Source organism: Aquila chrysaetos, chromosome 8, assembly GCF_900496995.4.
Source record: "Aquila chrysaetos chrysaetos chromosome 8, bAquChr1.4, whole genome shotgun sequence".
Taxonomy (NCBI): Eukaryota; Metazoa; Chordata; class Aves; order Accipitriformes; family Accipitridae; genus Aquila; species Aquila chrysaetos.
In genome coordinates, this window is record NC_044011.1 from 16,539,867 (window position 1) to 16,563,046 (window position 23,180).

At 40.7% G+C, this 23,180-nt stretch overlaps 1 protein-coding gene across 6 annotated transcripts in view; it reads left to right on the plus strand.

Moving 5' to 3' along the window:
• Positions 1–23,180, plus strand: part of TIAM2 (TIAM Rac1 associated GEF 2) — a 142,231-nt gene that overhangs the window by 56,959 nt on the left and 62,092 nt on the right. For all 6 annotated transcript variants that reach the window (XM_041125371.1, XM_030022333.2, XM_030022335.2 and 3 more), the window contains 5 exons: positions 989–1,424; positions 6,451–6,623; positions 7,665–7,889; positions 18,229–18,414; positions 19,646–19,792. In XM_041125371.1, coding sequence (XP_040981305.1) covers positions 989–1,424; positions 6,451–6,623; positions 7,665–7,889; positions 18,229–18,414; positions 19,646–19,792 — 1,167 coding nt within the window. The remainder of the gene's footprint in view (positions 1–988; positions 1,425–6,450; positions 6,624–7,664; positions 7,890–18,228; positions 18,415–19,645; positions 19,793–23,180) is intronic.

Sequence of the window (23,180 nt, forward strand, 5' to 3'; positions counted from 1 at the left end):
ACTGGAGCCTGGGAGAGTTGGGAGCAGTCAGGACATTACAGGGAAAGGCTTAAGAAAGAAAAGGCCGAATCTGTCAACAAGGTCCCATGTCAACAAGCAGTGGCAAGAAATGGGCCTACGTTAGCATCCCTATCACAAGGCAAAGCTGAAGTCATACCATCAGGCCTGAGTATTTCAGATAAAATTGGCCAGCCCTCTCAATACAAGGGATGAAGCTGCACAATGCACTTAGGAGAAAGGCCCGTTGGTGCTTGATGAGATAGTCAAGCTCCCGGTGGGTTTCCAGCAAGTCAGAAAACACACACCTCTGCAGTCCGGAGAGTGGGTTTGTGGCAGTCAGCAAGCACGTCTGTCTTTTTTTAAATCACATCTTCTGTTACATTAGGTTTTTGTCAATTGGTCAATACTAACAAGCTTAAAATATTCTCAACTTTTGACCTTTTTTGTGTTGGTTAAGCACAGTTTATATGACAAATAAAGTGGAGGTAAAATCAGCCTAGCTGTGCTGAAGCTAAATGTAGCTGCCTCGCACAAATGGGGTGTCACCAAAGTATTGAAAACCCTGTAATAATAAAGAAACTTCTTGTGACACTGTTTCCACTTGTACTCAAACAGGCGTGTAAGCAGTGGTGCCTGGGTTTCAGCCCGGAGGATGTGGTTGTCTCCTGGAGTCCATCAGGTTTCAGCAAGTAGAAGCCCCAGTAGTTACTAGTGAATTTGGAGATTACTCGCAGGTGACTGAGTTATCAAAGCTCGCAGACTTAGTGGTTAGGGTTTAATGGGGTTCTGTTGAGAAAACCATGAGCAGTGGCACTGATGGTGTCAGCGGCTGCCGAGGCAAAGCCTGTGATGTAATGGTGAAAAGAGGTGGCCCTTGATGAAGGAACTGGCCACGGCTAAACATGAAACAGATTTAAATGCCAAATGAAGTGTGTCGTTTCATCATAGCTCTAGTGACTGACTGCTGACAAATTCCTTTTTTGCACAGGAGCCAAAGTGTAAAGATGGGAGTGAATACTTTGACAGCAGAATGGACAACTTCAGCACAGACACACTGGCACCATCGCAGTTCTCTGCTTTGCTGTGGTCACCCGGCTCCAGCCATGTCCTGTCCCAGAGAAGCGAGTCCACCAACGCGGTCAGCAGTGATGCCCTGAGGCAGAACATTTATGAAAACTTCATGCGGGAGCTGGAGATGAGCAGGACAAACCTGGAGAACACTGAGACCTCATCGGAAACGGAGGACTCCAGTGGCGAGTCCCTGAGCTCCTTGGAGCAGCTGGATTTGTTGTATGAGAAAGAGCAAGGAGTGGTGCGCAAGGCAGGGTGGCTGTTCTTCAAACCCCTGGTGACCCTGCAGAAGGAGAAGAAGCTGGAGCTGGTCACACGGCGGAAGTGGAAGCAGTACTGGGTCACACTCAAAGGTAAACCACCGCGTTGCTCCTTCGGATTGGCAGCAGCAGTTGTTTCCATTGTGTCTCAGCAACTTCATGCATGCTGGTTTCTGTTAGCAGGTTTAGGGGGATCAGAAATTCATGCCTAACTTTACACGGTCTACCCACACGCTTAAAGTGGAGCATGTGCCTAAGCAGCCCACTGGATCAAGGTGGTGCTCATGTCTTTGGTATTGCATGTGCAGCCTTGTGTTTCATACCATGAAGATTAGGGGTTTAGAAGATGCTTTTGGATGTCTGGAGGTCAAAGACCAAATTGAACCAAACCTGAGAAAAATACAGAAGTTACACCTCTGTCTCGGGGGGAGTAAAAATTTAAGGATCAGGAGAAGTCCCTGGTACCCAGTTCCCTGTCACAGGCACGCAGTTCCTTGGGCTCTGCTATGAGGTTTACTTAAAGTTGGGGTAAGTTAATGTAAAAATATTCAGTCCATTTCCAGTGCTTCAGGTGACAACGTAGCGAAGAGGTGAACTCCCCATGTTAGTGCATTTACACAGAAAAGTGTGCGGTTCAGGGCAGAGGAGGCCGAAGCAGCAGCAGGGGAAGCCCTGCGGTGCCTGAGGCTCAGCTGCCATGCACCACTCCCAGGGCTCGCCAGTCTCCCTCCTTTCCCTGGATAGTCTTTCACCTTGCCCACTCCCTGCAATACTAACCCCTTCTGGCTTTTGGCATGCCCACCTTCCCATCTTCCCCGGCTGCTCCTGCTGTGAAACAGCCCTGTGGGAAGGCAATCCACTTAAAAGGGGCTGCTGCTGGTGGGCTGTGGTGTGATTGCTGTGCTCAGTGCTGCGCTTGCGGTGCATGTTGATTGCTCAGAATAATCAAGGAGGTAGGTGTGCTGCAAGAAGTGTATGGGTGTCAGGAAGTGTGAGAAGGAAAATAACATCTATTGTGGGGAGGAAGAGGAATTTAATGGGTGAGTTCATAGGCTTGCTTTTTTTGTTTTGTTTTGTTTTTAATTGCATTCAAAGGATTTGCCTTTCAGTAAATATAATGCTAAGTTAATGAGTAAGGAAATGATCAAACTTAATAATTTCCTAGCATATCTGGGGCTGGAGGAGAGAAAATACAAACTTTCCCACAGGTTGCCCTTTTCAAAATTCTGCATGGGTGTAGACTTGAAGAAAAATGAACAGCAAACAGCAAATGCTGGGAATGTTGTCCTTGATAGTGCTGATTTAAAAGAAGCAAACTCGCAAGATTGTAGCAATTCCACCTAATAATTCAGGGACTTGTTATCCAGGGATCAAAATGTAGGTAGTCTTAACAATTTAAATCACTTACCCTGATCGTCAGGTAGCATGATTCATGCCTACAAGCAGTGTACTCAAAGGGAAAAACGATACCTGAATTCCACCCTCTTATTGTATGTGTTTGCATTACGGAGTATGAGTTTGATCTGCCTCTTCTAAAATTAAAGTAGTTTCTAAACAATCATATCAAAACTCTAAACTGAAATACATTATATACTAGTAGTTTGTGCATTTCTGGGATAATGAACCTCTGGGAAGGAATTTAGGTGCTTCGTGTTTGGTTTTTTGCTATAAAATTGGCTTATTGGTAACCTTAAACAAGTTACATCCCTTCTTCCTACCTGAATTTCCCCAGCTATAAAAAAGGAATAATAAAATTCTCTGTAAAAAGCTTTATTAACTTGTATTATAAGAAGTATTAGATACATTCATGGTGCAGAATCTCTTCCGCTTTGTTAGCTGTTTTAAATATACGTTCCTCATTTCCTTGATCTCGTACCTTTATTGTCCCGTGGAGACTTCTGATGCCAAAATAAACTTGCCTGTCTGGATATCAAGGCGTAGTTCTGTTTTCATAATATGCTATATCAAGATCAAGGCGCTTACTTTGGTTCTCCTTATACAGGGTTTTGAATAAATCTGTATTTAATTTGTTCTTGAAGTTTAAATAGCCAAGATATTTAAAAATATGACTTAAAATAGCCACATATGCAAATGGAGAACAGCATGTTTCTTTGCACTCCGTTGAGATGTGTTTAATTATAAATATGCAGAAGGCTTATAACCGTCTGGTTACCTGCCAGACTTCAAAGTATACATGTCCTGAGGCCTCTGCTCTGCTTCCAGGGCCATGAAGACCTGAGCTTGAATAGTAACCCTTTAACAAGAGGAACTCTCTTTGCCGTCTGTCCTAATTAGTTTATTTTAACGAGGGAAATTGCTTTCCCATTGCCCTTCCCCTTCAGTTCAAGTTTTGATTAAAATACTTGGATGATAATCAGTCCCAGTGGGTCTGTCAGATTTTATGAAACTAGCTGCTTCCAGGGTTCACTTGGCTTGACCCAAAGTTATACCTGGGGTTGCATACACCTGAACACACATGCCCTTCAAAATTTTTTATTTATGTACATATAAACTGTCAGGATAAAAACTGACATATCTTTAGTTACCTTTTTGATAACACATAGGGGAAATACAGGAGTTTAAAATAGAACTTAATTTGCACTTTCCTAAAAAGCAGAAGTGGAAGTGGTTGTACAGTCCTGCTGCTGTTGAGTGCAAGAGGGGACTTGGTTTTGTTGGTTTAGTTTGCCCTGTTATGTTGAAATGATGACAGAAGTGCCATGTCTGATATGCAGAGTGTAACAAACCATATCCTTCTTTTCCAACTGCAGAGATCTCCAAGTGTTTCTGTGTCATGAAGAAGATCAAGTGAGGGCTGCTAAGGGGAAAGGATAGGACCAACTCTATAGGATTTGCTATTACCTAAACATCCTGCCAGACACTCTGGACAGTAGTAGAAAAAGGTGCACTTAAATAGTATAGAGGCATTTATATTTATTGGATTCTTTAATTTGAAAACTTTTCAGTCATCAGATGATTTGGTCAGTAACCTCCGATACGTATTTCCCTTTTTCTTGTGACTTGGACATTCATTGGCACTGAAGAATGTGATGAAATCCATCTGATGGGTCTCACTTTTCATACACTTTAGATTTGGGCTGTATGAGGACCATGGTATTCCATGTCATAACTCTTCACAGCAAACGTGTCCCATAAACTCTAGGAGGCCCAGCTTTTCCCTTTATTGGACAGAAGAATCCAAAAAACCTTGATTTTGGTTCTGATTTCAGATTTTACCTTTGAGGAAGCTCCCCTCAAATTTACATGACTTTGGCTGATGTGTCTGGGATTTTTAATACAGCGTTAAGTGTAAATGTTACAGAATTACTAAAATAAAGGTTGAACTCTGTTTTTACCTAACTATTTTAAAAGCATCCACAGAGGAAACATTTCTGTTTTGCAGGTTTTGCTATGTCCCCTTGATATGCACTTCCTTGGCATATTTGCATGTGCATACATACACACAGTGTGTCACACAGAGAAACACCAACAGCCCGAAAACCAGCAAGTCAATCCAAAATCTCAGTTTTGGTGCTGCCCTGTGTTGTGCTGCCTCTTTGCTTTGAAGGAGAAACAACAACAAAAAGGGGGCTAGAGAGATGACAGTGCTGTAGCCCTAGCAAACTCAATCCTTGTATTGGCTGAATTTCAAGTCCTCTACTGAGTATGTATAGGGCTTACAGCAGTAACATATTCATGGATTAGTAGCCTCTAAGGGACCACTGTGATCATTTAGTCTGACTTGCTGTGTAATGCAGCCATAGGTCCTCTCTAAATAAATTCCTGAATGAATTTGAGCATATCTTTTGGAGAAGGTTTGGCTTGCTGGAGAATCCACCATCAGCCTCAGATTTTTCTAACTGCTTAGGTTATCCTTAGTTTTCAAAATGTGTTTATAGTATCTGGTCTTAGTTCTTCCAGGTCACACATTGAGCCATAGTATAGTATTAATTTATCTTGCAAATTAAAAAAAGCACCAAACCCTCTGTTATTAAACTGCCGTTTCTCGGGGTGAAAGTGAGGTTTATTTACTTGTTTTCTCTGAATGCACAACTAGCCCAAGAAATTCTTGAGAAATCTAGTTTATAACTAGATTATTTTCGTAATGCAGTTCAGTCTGTGACCCCTTGAACAGGCAAATGGGTGCATCTCAGAGGACGGTGGATTATATAGCATGGGGCAGGAATGAAAGGCTGGTGGGGATGGAGGGGACAGGCCCTTCTTGAGCCAGCTTCACTGCCAAAGGCAACATGGTAATGTAGTCATACTGCTGGGGACTGGGATCAAGTCCCCTCTGCTGTCCTCAGGAAGTAATTCCTCCTGTTACACTCAGGATTGTCATTGTCAAGGATGAAGTTTGTTTTCTGGATGCAGGTTTCATACCTTAGATGCTACACTGTCTACAAGACTGGATATGCTCAAATTCAGCCCCTTTAAACTGTTTTAAATTATTCAGAATTGTCTTAGTCTCCAATTTGGAGGTAGGTTCAAGGAAATCCAGTTTATATTTGAGAAGTTTATTCACTAAGCATGTTGTTCGAAGACAAAAGTTTCTGCAAATCTTTTCAACAAATACAAAGATTTCTTAGGTGGCTGTTATGAAATAGTTGGTTCAATTTAATAAAGAAATACAAAAGCCGATTTAGCTAAGCAAGAATTAATCTTTTCTACATTCTTTGACTTTTTAAGAGGCTGAGTTTATTCATAGAATCACAGAATGGTTTGGGTTGGAAGGGACCTTTAAAGATCATCTAGTCCAACCCCCCTGCCATGGGCAGGGACATCTTTCATTAGAACAGGTTACTCAAACCCCACCCAATCTGACCTTGAGCGCTTCCATGTTGAGGTATCCTGTTTTATTTTTTAAGTCCATGGATATTTGTTGTGTCCCTGTTAGAAGTCTGTTCCAAATTTTCATTGACAAATTCATCATTAACTTTGCCTACTTTCCAGTTTAGAAGATCTTACTTTTTTTCTCTATTTCAAAAGAGGGGCAGAACTGATATTCCCTGTCACTGAAGGGTGTCTTAATTCACAAAAGCATTAATAGAAGAGAACTCAAATGGGAGATCCAGGACTTACCTTCTCCTTATGTTTTTTGTCCCTATGAACTGCAAAGGTTGTACTCTGCTGTTTTATGAGACCTATGGAAGAAACTCGATGGAACAGAGCAGTTTGCCTCGATATGCCCTTTTTGCAGAAGACAGTATAGTTCAGTCTGTTCCAGAACATCCCAAGAAAGAAAACGTGTTCTGTCTCAGCAATTCTTTTGGAGATGTCTACCTATTTCAGGTAACAGTATGCATATGTAACTTTGTGGTTGTTTCCATCTTTGAATGTGTTTGTGAGTATGCACATGCATGTGTATCTGATTGTATATACACATGCACACACACACATCATGCTTGACATAAAAATAATAGCATAATTACACCATTACACTATACTATTATAATTTTGTTTTAAGTGTGTGATATGACTTCAAGTGTATGATATTACACCAGTTGGCTCAGTCAATTATGGTGCAGAAATAAGAAGAACAAAGATCACAAATCTGCAAGACACTTTTGGTACCTGGTTGTTACAAGCTTCTAGAAAATCAGCTTTATTACCAATTTTTTTCACGTCTATTAGCATTCCACCCTTACAGAATGGTGTGCTCAACCCTGAATCTGCTGGCCTCAAAGAAAGTTTGCTTGAGCAAGATGTTCAAAACAGAAGGCTAAAAATAATCTAAAGATCTTGGCTGCTTAACTGCACCACTGGAAATGTTAATAAAGAACAGTATTATGTGGAACTGCCTGCACAGAAACATGTTGATTAATACACTTGTAAATATCTCCAGAGACACTTTGCAGATGTATTCTCTTTACCTTGCTGTCCTCTCTCCACTAACTTGACGTTTTTAAGTAAGGAAACACCTCTCCTCAGACCTTGCATGTAAAACCTCTGTTGCTCTGTTACCTGCAGAAGAGGAGATTTATCTTTGAAACCTGTTGGGTTTTACCTTAGTTAATTGGAGGGATGAAGAATGCAAGTCTCATCTTTCCCAAGTCTCATGGGGCTCTGTTGTGCTCCTGGAGCTCTCAGAACTTGCAGGTCTAAGAAGCAGAAGTTGAAGGTTGCAGGCAAGTCATGATGGAGTGCAGGAAAAGCTCACACTTCCTTTATTTGCACAGTTTTGAAGACAAAACCTTATTTCACTCATTTTAAGATAAAGGGCCTAAGATCACAGTGAACCTATCAAGCACTTCATGTCCTAGAGCTGCTAATTTTTTTTTTTTTTCCCCCTCTTGTCTGCTCATAATGTTGCGCCATTGATTTGTTTCACAGGCAACAAGCCAGACTGATCTGGAAAACTGGGTTACTGCCATACATTCAGCCTGTGCTTCCCTCTTTGCGAAGAAGCTTGGGAAAGAGGACACTGTTAGGCTGCTGAAAAATCAAACTAAGAGTCTCTTTCAGAAGATTGACATGGATGGCAAGATGAAAAAGATGGCAGAGTTGCAGCTCTCAATTGTTAGTGATCCAAAAAACAGGAAGGCCATAGAGAATCAGGTACTGGAAACAATATTTTTACGGGAGCATATTTATTGTTATTTCTTGCTTTGGGCTCTGACTGTCTGTGCTTTCTAGGCCTGAGAGTAATTGTCTTGGGGAGAGCTGGCATGGTAGTTGTAATTATTTCCAGGTTTCTACAGCAATCCAGAGCAGCGCAGGAGGTGGGCTCCTCAAAGCTGAGGATCAGACCGATCTGTTTTATGAGCACAAAGCTATTTCTTGTCTCTTCTGGAAAAATGTAATTAATTTTCACTGTTTTATGATATACTTAGCTGTTAATAATATCTAGCTGTTACATGGCATACCACAGAATATACAGTATGTTCTGGGAATAATTTATTTTATTATTGAATTGCAGTAGATATTTAAGAATAGGTACTTAGCAATACTGTTCTGCACCTTAAGGGAGGATGTGAAGAGTACTTCATGCAAATAAAATTGGAGGAAGGACTGAGGCAGACAAAACCATGTGCTTCAGTTGAAATTTAGCCATGACTAGAAGGCCAGGATCCACTAGGCTTCTTAAAAAGCCCCGTAGGAGTCTAAATGAGAACAAGAAGTCAAGACTGGAGTTTTCCATCCTAGGTGAAAAAGCACTGCTGCGAGTACCACTGGAGCATTATACCAGTATCAATTCAAAGAAAAGGGAGACACTTAATCACTAACAGCACTTCTTGTAACACTCTCTGGTTGCATGCTGGGAAATTTTTATCTCAGTATAAGCCCAGGCCCATCGCTGCTTAGCTTGAGAGAGCTAACATGGTAAAGGCAACATGTTGGCTGGAGCAGACAAAAGGTTTGCATCCAAACTTGTGTCTAGGCTAATTTTGTTTCATTGCAGCAAGAAATGAGCTGAGTCATCAATTGCCTCCCCCTGCAAATCTGAGTATGGCTTCTGAATGCCTGATGTGTTATTCTGATCATTCATGTTTTCATATTATGGTGGTAGGAATGCCTGAACCTTGGCTAAAGCAACAGTTTAGCGCTGAGGAAGGTTCACCACAGAGATTTGTTTTAAAACAAAAACCGGAATAACCGCCCCAAAATGTAGTGTTCATGGTGTGTATGTACCTTGGGATTTTAGCGAAGCCATGCCTAAGACAAAAAGTTAGGGCAGATTGATGAGCAGCTAGAACTGTTTCTCACTGAAAATGCTCACCTTATCTGTACGGTGGTGCCTAGGCTCTGCTCTCACTTCTAGCCTTACTCTGCTCTTGCTTCTAGCATGTGAACCGGGAATTACTCCAGTGATAACCTTATGGAAGTACATTTTGACATGTTGAGATCTTGCCCATGACCCCAGTTTTGCAGGCAGCAACTGGCAAAAGATGCTTTAATTAGACATGCTAAGTGTTCAGGCAAAGACCTCACTACCCAGGGCCTCTTGTGTACTAAACTCGTCTAGTAGTTTAGCCTAATAGGTCTGTGGACTGAGGTTGCCGAATCTTTTATTTTATTAGGCCATTAACAGAAGACATCTGATAATCTGAATTCGTTGACTGGTATTTGAAAGCCCATCTCTACCTGCCCTTCCAGTCAGAGTAGCTGTTGCTCTGTCATTACTTTAGGCTGCACATTATGGCCTCTTGAGTAGCAACCAAAGTTTATTTCCTTTGATCCAATACAGAATAATTATGTTTCTTTGGTTAGTGGAACACTTCTAGTTTCACGAACTTGATGCTTATAATATTTAAAATTCTTACTATACTGGTTTGAACTTGAAGGGCAAACTGACTGGTACTGACTACACTGTCAGGCTCTTGTAGCACACTTCAGTCTGAAGCTGTATGAGCAGAGTTCAAAAAGTATGCAGGTTTGTGTAGGGATTTGTGGTGCAGATGTTCATAAGCCCTTTGAGTGCTCAGGTGTTCATAATTTATTTCCAGGTCACTTTATTTCATGGTCCAGAGCCTAGTGAGGTGAATGGAGGAGGAGAAACGTTAAGCATCCTTTTATTGCAGTAGGTTTTGAGACTTAGAAGAATATACAGATTTCTAGAGATGTCTAGTGCTTGAAACAAGTGATGCACTGAGGAAAAATCATGATGTATATTAACCTAATTTACACCCCCCCCCCCAATTAGATACTGATGCTAGTAGTTTATTTAGAGTCAGCTGAAGAGTGTTGACGATGCTCTCTTAATATCTGCTAATTAGATGTTCTCTCCCTGAACAACTGCCGTTGTTTTCCAGCTCAGTCCCTGCAAGAAGCTGCCTGTGTTGTGCTAGAACTGAAATCCATCATTAGGGCTGCAGAAGATTTATTCCTGTTAATCTTCTGCCTATGAATGTCTCAAAACATTGAATGAGGGCAAACCAGTGAGACAAGGAGTGAGATGGATCATGTGCAAACATCTACTAGTTAGCAAACAATAAATTTATAATGAGCCTTTTCTCCAGTCTTGATCCCTTTGATCTCTATAAAACATTTCCTTGCAATTGCTGAAGGTTTGTTGGCAAAGTCACTTCAGACAAGAGTCAGTCGATAACTGGGTTTCCTAATCTTTTGATTTGATGTCTCGGAGATTGGCTTTTGCAAAGGAAAACAAAAAAATCTTGATGTAATTAGTAACTGAGAATTCTTACTATACTTAGGAAGCTAACAATTTTGAAAAACATTATTCCTGAGGGAAAAGTTTGCATGTATGTAGCTTAGTTGTTTAGTAACTGTGGTTGTTTAGTTGTCTTTTGCCCACTTTGAGTAACAAGAGGAATATAAATTCTGGGTTTCGTTTTGTGTAAATCTGGTGTTTTCAATCATGTGGCAGTTATGATTCCTCCATGCTGAAGTATATTGTGTTGTCAATACTGGAGTTTATAAGCATGCCCTACATTCAGTGCTGGAAAACTTCACTGGTGATACGTTTTGGGAAGTCAGTGGAAATAGTGTGATTGACTTCAGAAGGACCACAGTGATTTTTTATGTAGAAAGATGAGGCACAGTCTTAGTTTACTTCCACTGGGGAATTATCTTGGAAACTGTGATTTCTGTATCCTTTCTCCTTTTCCTTCCTCTTCCTCGAAAAAGCAACCACCCTACCTCAACTTTCTATTTTCTTTCACATCTGTATTGATTTAAAACCAATACTTCTCTGCTGAAGACTTAGTAATTCACAGGGCTTTACAAGCAAGCAAAACCTTTTCTTCTTTCGCAGTTACTGTCACCTGAAAGGCAGTTGCAGTAAGGAAACTTGGACTTCTAAAATTGCTATAGGTATTTTAATGTACGTACATGTTTCTTTTTGGTGTCCAGCAAATGGACTGGAGAAGCTCATCTTGATACTATCTTTTAAATTTGGTGGATTTGCAGGCTAGCAATTGATAAAGCTAGTGCTAAACAGAAGTGCAAGCAAAAAAATGATAAGGAAAATGTTGGTTTTCTAGAGAAATGATTGTTTTAGAGACTTGATGCTATCAAACTGGTTGAGAAATGTCTTCAGCCTTGTGGCCTAGATCAGGGATTCTCTCTATCTGGGTTTACTGGTCCAATAATAATGATAGACTTAGTAACTGTTTAAGAGAAAATGGGAGCCCTTCACATCGCTATTGGTATCCTTGGGCAGTTTAGAAGAGATCAATGAAGCATCTGCGAGAGCAGTGTACATACAGCAGCCAGTCCCAGTAGGGCACTGGTGGCGTGGCTGGAAATCCCAAGCCTGCACGTACTACCTATAGCCACGTGTGTTTTTATTACTATATGCAATAAATATGTTGTGGGTGGTGGTATTCCCCCAGGGTGTAACTTCTCCCCTGAAGAGAATTAGGATGAAAGGTAGCAACTTTGAAAATCCCCTGGCGCAGAGACGAATTTCAAAGCCCATCTTTAAAAACATTTTAGTTTTCCTAGCTGTTTAACCTGCTGGAGAAATCACAGTGTTTGCCATGATTATGGAGACCTGTCTAACTGCTAATGAAGTTAGTGAAAAGGATTATTAGCATTTATTTAGAGCTCTTTTAACAAAATATTACACATTAAGTCGAAAGTGGGGCTGTCTGTGCCTGTAGAAGTGGTTTTAATGGGATGGAAAATCTACCTCACAGTGAAGGCACCGCAGCTCTGGGTGTACTTCTTTATGTACTTGGTATATATGTCTATTCTGTTGTCTCATTTTAGACCAATAATATGAATAATAGTTACTTGAAAGCATTCTGGGTTTTTCTCTTCAAATTATAATATGTTGGTATAATCATGTTTTCCAAGCTATTCAGAGCTTTCTGATGTGATTCATGTTTTCTGTGCATATGATACTTAACTTACTGATCAGATGGGTTATGAACATAGGTATTTACTTGCAGGCACTGAAATGATGAGGCATTAATGAGAAGAACATGCTTGGAGGTAGTTTTTATGGACGTTTTCATATGTGTCCTCCAACTAAAAGTAGTTTGTTGCCATAAAAAAATAAGGGGATCAGTAAGGTGGTAGTCATTAAATCCATTAGTACCTTTCTTTCTTCTCTGTAGTGGTCTTTGGCTTTCTACACAGAGCATAACTTCATTACTTTTTTTTGTTTAAAATGTATCTTACTCTTTCCCTTTTCTCTCACATTTATAGGAAGATGATTGGCATAGTTTTGGGAATTTTATTCTTCAGGCTCCCCAAAGCTCAGATTTCATGTCTTAGTTTTCTATAAAGCATCTGATGAAACATTGTCTGACATTCAGATGAAAATTCACAATAACAACACTCAAAGAGAATCTTTTTAGGGAACTTTGCTAACACTTGCCAGTTTTGCCACATAGAAATTAAACTTGAATTGCAATACACCCATTATTTTTTTTTTTCTTCCATACCCTCCTAAACTAAAAAACATTATCTAAACTTGTTAGAACAGGTCTTCAGTTTGGGCGATCTTTGAACTGGCTAGAGCAGAGCTCTGCTTTCTGAGAGGTTCAGTACTATTTCTTTTCAGGTGCCACTCTTCAGTGTAGGATGGTCCCTCCCTATATCATTAGCAAAATCCTTCTCTTTAATAGTAGTAGGCTGTCACTAAGGAATGAAGTGAGTAGGCAGCCAGAAAGTTAGGGAAGGTCATGTCCATTCTCCTCACCGCTGTAATTATAGTTTTGCAGATGAGTGAATTTTCTATCTTTGTTTCACAAAGATTTAGTATAAGATAATGAAAAATTAATAACCTATTACTCAATGTGGAGTTACATAACATTGTCTCATAGGATGAAGCTGGTGGGGGAGCATGTGCAGAAAGGGCTGGTCTTCTGGGTTTTGGGGAAGGGCAGCTGGATAATGAGATTCGGTGGCTTTCTTAGTTACATCCCTAGCTATAGACATATACGTTGTACTGCAAATTTCTATCAGATTATTGTCAAGAATGTAAATTGGGTACATGTGGGTGCACTTTTGTGCTGTCAGTGGTATTGGGAATAAGATTTCCTCTGTCTCTTTTGGTTAGAAATGATGAAAATTCTATCCTTCCAAAACAAGCAGAAAGATGGCATTTATTGTAAAAACACTCCTGTTTTCTTGTTATTTCAGGAAGTTTTCTTAACTGTTTTTTAAATCGCTAGGCAGAATGAAGAATGAAGGGTATTGCTAATTGCACATAATTTTTGTTGTACTCTATTATGTTCCCGTTTTTATTTCATTGAGCTAAAAGTTATGACAGTGTCTCTGTAGTGTCCTTTATAGTAATGGAATTTCTGGGAGAGTGATGTTTTTGCTTCTTCGAGTTCTCTTTAGGAAGTAATGACAATAGAAACTTTTTCCTTGTCCCCAGAAACCAAGTGACTCATTTATCCAGATGGGTACAATATGAATTGTGTCTGAGAACCAGGGACTGGAATGCAAAGAGTTTGGTGGTGTTTGTAATGTGGTTGAAAAGCTGTTCATATGAAACAGCAGCAGAAGTTTCTTTTAAATCCATAAAGTTCCCTACATCAGCTTGCAGAGACACTTTCCATCTGGGAAGAAGATGTTGCGTAGGGGAAAATTCTGAATTTTTCACTGCTATAGATAGTGAATTGTGTCAGTGAGTAGCTCATGTTTCTATGTGGTATAAGAACTATTACTAAATCCAATCAGTTTTGAAGGCTTAAGCACTGAGAGAAGGCCCTCCTCCCTGTGCATCTTTTCTTTTGTGCTGCCTTAAATAAGTACCAAGTGGGAAACTGGTATTTTGTTATCAGGTGAGCTGTCCAGGAAGTTTCTTCCATCCTTCCTCTGGGTCCTTGAAGTATTGCTACCTCAAGTTGATAACTGTGTCATTTCTGGCACTGCTTTCCACCATTCACATACTGGTTTGCATTTTATTACACTGAGCTCTTCTTACTTTCTACAGAACAGGTATTTGAAAATGAGACAGTCCTTCCCCAGCCCCCCAAAAGATGCTGTTTGCTCTGTGGTATAAGAAGGGTGAGGAGCCCAGGACCATCCCTGAGCCACACTGTTGGCACTGCCTTCGCTGGGACTGTCGGGGCCCTCCCTTTTACAGTCTGCAAACCCTAAGCATGTTCGAGTGGGGGTGAAGGTGCCACTAGAAATGTCACCTGCAGAGAGAACTGTATAGCATGTAGGAACTATGGATCCCCACGTCACCTGCTGGAAACCACTGGTCTCTATTGTCTGGTCTGAATGTATTTACCCCTTGCCTTTTCCAAGCTACCACTTTAGAGTTTACCTATAGAAAACCTAGCAGGGTTATTGAATTAACAGAGACCTGCTTTCAAGTATCTTCCTTTAGCTCATCTGCTTGTGTGATTTAAAATGCAATTAATTTACAATTGTTTCTTACTGTCTGAATAGATGCTTCACTAGTGTGGAGGAGGATTGGCTATTTATGTTCTGAAAATTATCATTACTGCTGAAGTACTGCCAAAAGTACCATGCTGATGTTCCTTTGTATGTTAACTCTTAAAAACTCATTCCTGAACTAACTCTCTGATGCAAAAGCTCGTCCCCTCACTTAGCACTCCCCATGTAATTAGTGTCTTGTCCCTGCACCAGGCTTCCTTGCATGAGTTCTCCTGGTGGCCCAGGCTAAATAATTCATGGCCCTAATTCTTAAGGCTTCCCACATTTTACTGCTTTCTATCTCTCTGCCACAGCCTCCTTTTTCTCTCTACCTTACAGGGATCATGCTAGGCTAAATAAATTTATTTGGGTGACCCTTCTTTGCCTTTCTCCCAGGCTCTCTCCTACTGCCACTAAACCCAGAAATTCTTGCCTAACATTTGCCTGTACCGAGAATGACATCCTTCCTTTCCTCTAGGAAAAGCATTAAAGGCTTTTCCTAGAAATTCACGTGGAGGTTTTGAAACAGTGACTGAGAGAGGATGGTTTTGGATGCCCCGGGTGCTGTAGCTGGCGGTGCAGCAAGCACAACAGCTGAGGAGGTCACGCGGGGAGTGTTTCACGTGTGCTCACTTGTTTTGGCGTGCCTCACATCGGGCCGTACCTCTTATCTCTTTGCAGTCTTGCTTCATGCTGCTGTTAGCCTTTGTCACCCATTCCTGCTCTCGCGGCTGTCTGGTGCATCCACTTTTTCCTGTTTGCTTTCGAGCAGATTTCAAAAGGGCCGTTTGGTCTGTGTGTGAAGAAGTTAAGTCGCTGAGCCGTCTTCCGGGCAGTCCTCCCACGTGGGACAGAGTTTTGCCTCGCACAATAGCAGAATAAGGATCGCAGAAGCTAGTCTGCAGGCTGTAAATTAACTTCATGGACCAGGTCATACTGTGCTTTGAAGTCGTTGCTTTTTTATTTGTGTGCTTCCCCCATTTAGTCTTCAAGAATATAAATCTTTAGGAAGAATTATCGTAGTTTAAAGGGCTTAGACAAATAGCAGCTGGTATTAGTTCGTGGTCTCCAATTGGTTCCAGACAGCCCTGGTTTTGATAAGACTAGAAGACAATCCCAGAAATTCCCTGCCTACAGCTTTTGCTAATGCCATTAGAAGTAACATCATGATTACGAATGCTTTAGGAGCTGATTAGCTAGCATCCTGCATGACTGATAAACACCATAATTTAATTATTTACGCAGAATGTCCTCATGTTGTACCCCACTCCCCCTTCTTAGATTACCCTTATTTTAAAATACAACTTAGTACAAATATTTAATGGGGATTTTGAAGAAAGCCTCAGAAGCACAAGGATGCCTGTGTTCAGCTTGTGCTCAATGGGGACAGGATGCTCCACTAGAGCAGCACCCAGAACAAGCCTTGCTCTGTTCCCAAGCTCTTCAAAGTTGGCTTGGCTCTGTACCCATGGAGGTGTCATCCCAAAGGGAAAGACTTCACCTGAGCTTGTAGCTTTTGGCTTTGTGAAAAGCTGACAACCATGTTTTCATTCTGGTTGGGTGTTGACACAGAGAAAGAGCTCGCCACAAAACCTCCTATTGGAGTCGTACCACGCGTAAAATACTGGCAAGCAGAAAAATGCTCTGTGAGGAGTGGCTGAGAGCACAAAGAAAGCAAAATAAAGGGCAATGATCAAATAAACCCAAGAAAAAATGATTGTTCTTTCTGGGGCACAAAGGATGCATGTTTTGAATGTCTGCGGTGGGAGATTAGATGAGGCATCTTCGTTATGTGTATGTCTGTCCTTTTTCTCTGGACTTTTGGGAAGTGCTTTCATGATAAGCTTTTGTAAATTCTATCTTTTGCTGTTAATATCATTCCCTGAAAGATTTTTTTTTTTTTTTTTTAGTATACTGTAAATTATAATTTTGTATTTACAAATACACAAAATAGTATATTGTCTTTCCTTTCTTCACCCTACCTGCCAAATAAGGTTACCTCTTACTTCCAAAAGTATAGCCATAACTGTTGCCACAGTTTGTGAGTGCATGTGTAAGGAAGCCAGACTAGGTAAGGTCTCTATCAGTTGTAGTACAAGCCTTAGCACCATTTTGTTAACAGGGCCTTTTTGGCCCTTTCATTGCTCACTTCTTCATTGTTGAAAGCAAGAGGCAAGATACTTGTTTAGTTCTTGTAATATTTGGCAGCATTATAAGGAAGCTGAACTGATTTTGCTTCTAGATGAGCCTGCAGGTCATAGTTCACCTGAGATTTTTATTATATTTATCAGGTTGTTTTCTAAGTCACAAAGGTGCTTGTCCCAACCTTGGCTAATCTCATTGTAAGGTGATAATGTCCTGTGAGCACAGGGACAGGCAGGGTGTGCCAGTGAAAGGTATGAGGTCAATGCACGTTAGAGAAAATGTGATGAACTTTCTCCGCAACCCTAAACCACCTGTTGAACAGCCAACATGCAATGATTGGAGCTGACATTGGAAGATCAGCATTGTCAGGGGATTTTAACAATCTTCAGTACATGAACTTGGTGTACATTAACCTAATGGACATGCCTTTCTGCCTTCCCATGTGTGAATGTGCCTGCTCTATTAAACACAGCTGCCTTTTTATTTGTACTATTTATTGCTATGAACATATATTGTACACTGTGGGGCAGATTTTAGCTGCAACTACCAATCTGTGAGTTGGGGAAGTGAAAAGCTAAATTGGACTTTTGTGCAGTGCATAAGAATATGTGTTTGTGTAGATGTGTGTGTATCTACACAAATACTTAAAATCTGTCATCTGAGCCTTGATTCAGAACTTTATTTGTCTAGTAAATATTTGAGTCTCTTCACTTTCCTATTTTTACATTGAAACTGGATTAAGCCGTCTGTTGCATCTGCATGTACCTGTGTTAGATATGTTTAAAAATTGCATGAAGGGTATGTATACAGTCTTGCTTTGGGTCCAGTGGTTTCTGTTGGGCGCATATAGCTCATTTTGCAGTTTGTCTGAGCGTAAGCATGTCTGAACCTATTAGTCAGACAAAGAACCGCACATGCTTGTGTTGCCAATACTGTCTCCTGTTTACAGATAGCGAGGCCGTAGGACGATAGTAAAGAATGAGCAGGACCTATCAGTGTAGCTACTTCACTTTGCGCAGTGCATTAGCGTAGCTATGCTGCTTTGCTTTCAGCCAGCCAGCTATACAATCAAAGCTCATAAAAATGAACAAAACAAAACTAATCTCCAAAAAGGAGAGAGAGGAGGAAAAAAAAAGTCTTTGTGAACCACAGGGTTGTGTTTTTTATGTAACTGCTTTTGTGGCTATCAAACTACTTGAAGTTCATGGTATGTTCATCTTGTCAGTATGCATTTAAGACCACCAGCTTTGTTTTATTTCAAGCCATCTTTTGGGTTGATGTAACACAATATGACTGAATGTGTTTTGGCAGGGAATAACTAATCTAATCCATATACTACCAGATGAAAGTAATTTACTATGGGTTTGGGGAAGAGCTCAAATTTTCAGTGCAGCCCACAAAGACATTTTTCCCCTTTTAATTGTCCGTTTTTATATCTAAACAGATCCAGCAATGGGAACAGAACCTGGAAAAATTTAACATGGACCTTTTCCGAATGCGATGTTACCTAGCCAGTTTGCAAGGTGGGGAGCTCCCAAACCCGAAGAGCCTTTTGGCTGCTGCCAGTCGTCCTTCAAAATTGGCACTGGGGCGGCTTGGCATTTTTTCCGTCTCATCCTTCCATGCACTGGTAAGTCTGAATGCACTTTTCATGGGTACGTTACACAAAGCCATCATTAGTATTGTACTTAGATGTGGAATTGTACTGGGATAATACATGGCTGCACCCACATGCATTGCTCAGTCAGCCCTGTTCCCTTCTCACCCTTTCTGCCTGTTCCTTGACTGCAAATAAATTTTCTTCTAGAGATATAGTTTGAAACCGTGAGGATATAGCCATGACATTTTTGGCCCCTGAGGACTCCAGAATTGGGTACTTCTGACCTATACCTAAAAAAAGAAACAAACCAAAATATTCTTCAGATGTAAATGAGTCATTGTGTTGAAATTTTGTCACTGCGATTTCACCTCCACTGAATTAAAAGTTTAACCTGTATAGGAGCTATGTCACTTAGAGTGAAAAGAACCTAGTACTGAAATTTCCAAAAGTGGTTAAGGTGCCTCTGGGCTGAGCTGATCTTTTTTGGACGTCCCAGATGGCTCCATTTTTCAGAAACAATTTGATACCCTCCTGAAGAGGAGGTATTTTCAGAACAGGCTAAAACTAGAGACAATCCAAAATTATGTCACTTTTTAAGAACTGTGGGCTGTGTTTGCAAAGGGAATGAGGGAGATCCTCAGCTGCTGTAAGCTGTTGTCACCCTGTCGGCTTCAAGGGAAGTACGGCAGTAGCAGGTTCGCCTCTGCTCTTTAATCTTGGCAGGGCTGTGAGGCTGACCTCGACAGAGAGGGGTGGACCACGTTTGCTGTGTGAGAAGTCAGTCTGAATAGTAGTTCTGAAAGTCCTGTCAGGGAATGTGTTTCTCTCTGCCACTGTTTTTATCTGCATGGTTTGTGTCACTGCTTGTTAATAACTCAATGCCATAGCACATTTATCTCCTATGTTTGGCAATTTTGAGAGTCTTTCTTCCTCTAGCAATTTCATATCTGAATGATAGGTTATCATTCTTCTTCAGAGCCTTTTCATTAACTTCTTTTGTTGGACAGAGCAATATTTTCTCAGTTCTTCCCTTCCTATGACCACCTAATTTTGCTCCATGACAAAAAAATTACACGATCACACCATAGGAATACCAAAACAAGCATCACCGCTGAAAGTTTGAAACATTGTCCTTGCACCTTGGCATATTACATTGAGGTGAACTGAAGTAACTCTCATTTGATGCCTCAAGTTGAAATAACTGTCAGTATTTTGCTGTTATGAAAGTGATATAGGAAGGCCTGTCTCTGTGTTTAAATAGATCTGCTCCAGGGATGAAGCTGCTCTCAGGAAACGTACCCTATCTCTGTCACAAAGGGTCCGAAATAAGAAGGGTTTATTTTCTTCGCTGAAAGGACTGGACACATTGGCAAGAAAAGGAAAAGAAAAGCGACCTTCCATAACTCAGGTAGATCTTAATTGCTGGGGATAGCATAGAATGGCTTGTTTCTGCTGCGGCTCATCCTGCCAGGTGCTGTTGGTGCATGGGGTAGGAGACATCCGTCCCTCAAACCTGTGTTTGCAATTTCAGTAGACATGGCAGACTTGCAATGGGAGCATCACTTGTGAAGAGTATATATCTAATTCTGGGTTTCTTTGTGATAAATAAGATTGGTGAATGAGAGGTTTTGACCCAGTGCGTTAGTTTATTACCAGCAGCGCAAGACCATCAGGTTTGAATTTGTAACAAAACTCATCTTCTGGCACATTGCAAACTGTTTGGAAGTAGGGTTTCTTTGGAGATAACCTGTATGCACAGTCCTTAACACAGTGTGTGCTGGCTTATGCCTGGGACTCTGAAGTACTATTGCAATTTAAGATAGACTAACACAGGTGAGTTTCAAGGGAAAAAGAGGAGAGACTGCTGCAAAGACAGCCGTCTTTGGCACAGCCTCTCAAAGCAACATGCGCTGCTTGGAAGTACATTTTAGCCAACAGGAGAAGACTGCTGTGATGCAGGAGGCCACCTGTAGGTGTAGAGAACTGACTGATAAAGCTGTGCCAGCTTACACCAGCTGAAGCCTTGGCCCAGGTTTGATGTGCTGGGGCAGGCTGGCCCCTAGGAGAGGGGCTGTGCTGATGCACGCCCCTAAGGGCTGCCTTGCTAATGAAACTACAGCATCTCACGGGGTCTTTTTCTCTTTGTGAAACTAATGATCCATGCAGGCATTTAGTGTAAACCCCACACTTCAGGAATCTGTATTTTATCAATAAAAACAGAGTTACATGTGAAACAAAAGTTTGCTGCCTTCTCCCTGAAAAAAAAAGGTAAATAACAGCAGAGACAATTCCTTGACGGTGAGGCAGAAGGCGTAGAGGCGTGCTCATGCTCAGAACATTACTATTTTCGCTAGCCTTTGCCATGTCTGCTGTTTCTCCTGCAAAGCAGTATTTTGTGCATTGTTCATTAGGTGACTTTGTTCCTATTGTTCCCTGGCCCTTGTATTTTGATTTTGATTTTATTAGTCAAAAATCTATGATTAGCGCTTGAAAATTGGCTGTTCTTGCACATCTGGTAATCTGTTTGTGGAATATTTAAACAAGCCTATCTGTACGCATACTGCAATAGTCCCAGAGCTGATGCAACAAATTTAATGTTGCAAAATAACACGTCAGGATTTTCTGGTCTAGAGGTTTGTATTTTTAGTAGGTAAATATTTATCTATCTGTTACACTGGGATGAAGCTTCTTGGGGTGACTGCTATGCCTTAGAGTTGTGTTTACATGGTGAAATTGAGTAAGAATAAAACTCAAGTCTGTCTTATGAAAGAGGGAACTGAAGGAGAAATTTTCTCTGGGTCATCCTTTTCACATAATTTCTGCTGTGTTCCCCAGCAGGTGAGGCTGGTCTGTGAGTCCTGTGCCTCTATTTCTTTATTAATAAGAGACCCGAGGGAAGGCATTTTATGCCCCTTAGCTCTGTTCCCAGAGGAGCTGGTACCTTGCACTGTCTTAACTGGGTAATACGTCCTCCTATATGCTTTATAGCCCGTGAAGGGGATTCTGCGGAACTCAGGGATGGGGAATCTTATATCCATGGCAAGGAGAGGAGACTCCTGCTGCCCTCCCAGCACTTTTCTGAGCGCAGAGGAGGGAGCCCTGGCGCAGGCAGAGGTGCCCCTGGTGCGTTCTCACCCTCCTTATTCCAAACCTTGCAACCAGCTGGCCCAAAAAAGTGTTCATTTTGATGCACGAGATGAGGTTCTTGATTTTTTTTTTAAATTTTTTTTTTTAGGTTTTTGTTTTTTTTGTTTTTTTGTTTTTTTTTTTTTTAGTTTTTATTAAACATCCTACAATAAAATTGAGGAAATGCAAATGCTGAGTGTGGCATATGAATAACATGGGCCTATGACTCATACCCATAAAAGTGAGGAATTTTTAAGGGCATGGCTTGAAAACTGACCCATGAACCTAGAAGGTGGCTGAAAAGGGAGCCACATCCTTGCTCAGACTTGTGTGTATGCACATAATTGTGTATCAAAATCAGAATAGGCCTGAGGCTGCCTTTCTTGTCATCTCTTTCAGCCCACTGGGAAATTGGGTTAAGCAGAGAAGTGGAGCTCGCTTCTCTGCTCATTGTGCTGCGATGTCTGTGTCAAACAATAGGTTAAAAATGTTTTGCTTTCTTGGATTTAATTAAAGTTCATTTGACTGGAGCTTGTATGTTTTAATCTGCCATACTCTAGCTTCAAAACTAGATGGTACATTCTTGAACATCATTGTGTCAGAGAAGTTTTAAATTTTATCTTAAGTTTAATTTTATGGTATTAATAAAAAAAAGGTTCAGAGTTTCTATGCTGGGAGGCTTTTGTAAACATTAATGAAGTGGCTCAGTCTTTTACAAATCAGTTAATAAAACTGCGCTGTAGCAGATGGGGGATGTCTAGGCTCACATTATCCTCAGTTTCTTAAATGCTTATCTGCTTTCTTGTGTCTAAATGATAAACTGTTTTGAGAAATGATAAACAATAAAATACTTTGATTACATCTGTGGGTGAGACAAGGAAGAGGAAGTTCAGAAGTGGTGCCCTTTATTTGAATTGGCAGAAACTGGATTTCATATGAAAGTTTAAGAGAGTTTGTTGTTGTCTTGGCTTATCTGAAAGGCTTTTGCTAGTACAAAAAAAAAAAAAAAAAAAAAAACCTAAACAAAAAAAGCACAGATGTAAGTTTGATATTGTCCTGATTTGTTGACTGCAGAAGGAGTTAAAAAAAAATGCTATTTATATTTGCACTTCGGGAGGGTAATGTTATTGCCTGCAAATCTCAACATCATGTATAAACTGTATAGAACTATCTGTGTGTTTATATAACCCTAATCACCAAAATTTCTGATTGTATCCATAGCCATTTATTGGACTTTTAAAAATTTCATTAATAAGCCTAACACCTTTGTGAGATACTAGTTAACCTTTCAAAACAGATGAGGAACGTAAGTCTCAGTTTCTGCTTTCATCATTTCCAAAGCAGACGCAGTAGTCAGCTATTTTTGTTACTTAATAGTGTGGGGTTTGGGTCAAGTATGCCTTTAAAGCTAAGCTAAATGTTGCCATCGATAGTGTCAAGCTAACTGCTTAGGTAGAAGACATGAAAAACTGTAGGGTAACAAGTATTAGAAAGCAGCAACAATGATTTGAAATAGTTCCTTTAAATCATTATGAGATTTGTAGATGTACCTAACAGTATCCTAAAGGGTGAAACTATAACTTCCAGTGTAGTGCATGATTTGAAGGTAAAAGACTTTAATCTTATTGCTAAACAGTAGATAGGAGAGAACAATGACATGAATGCTTTTA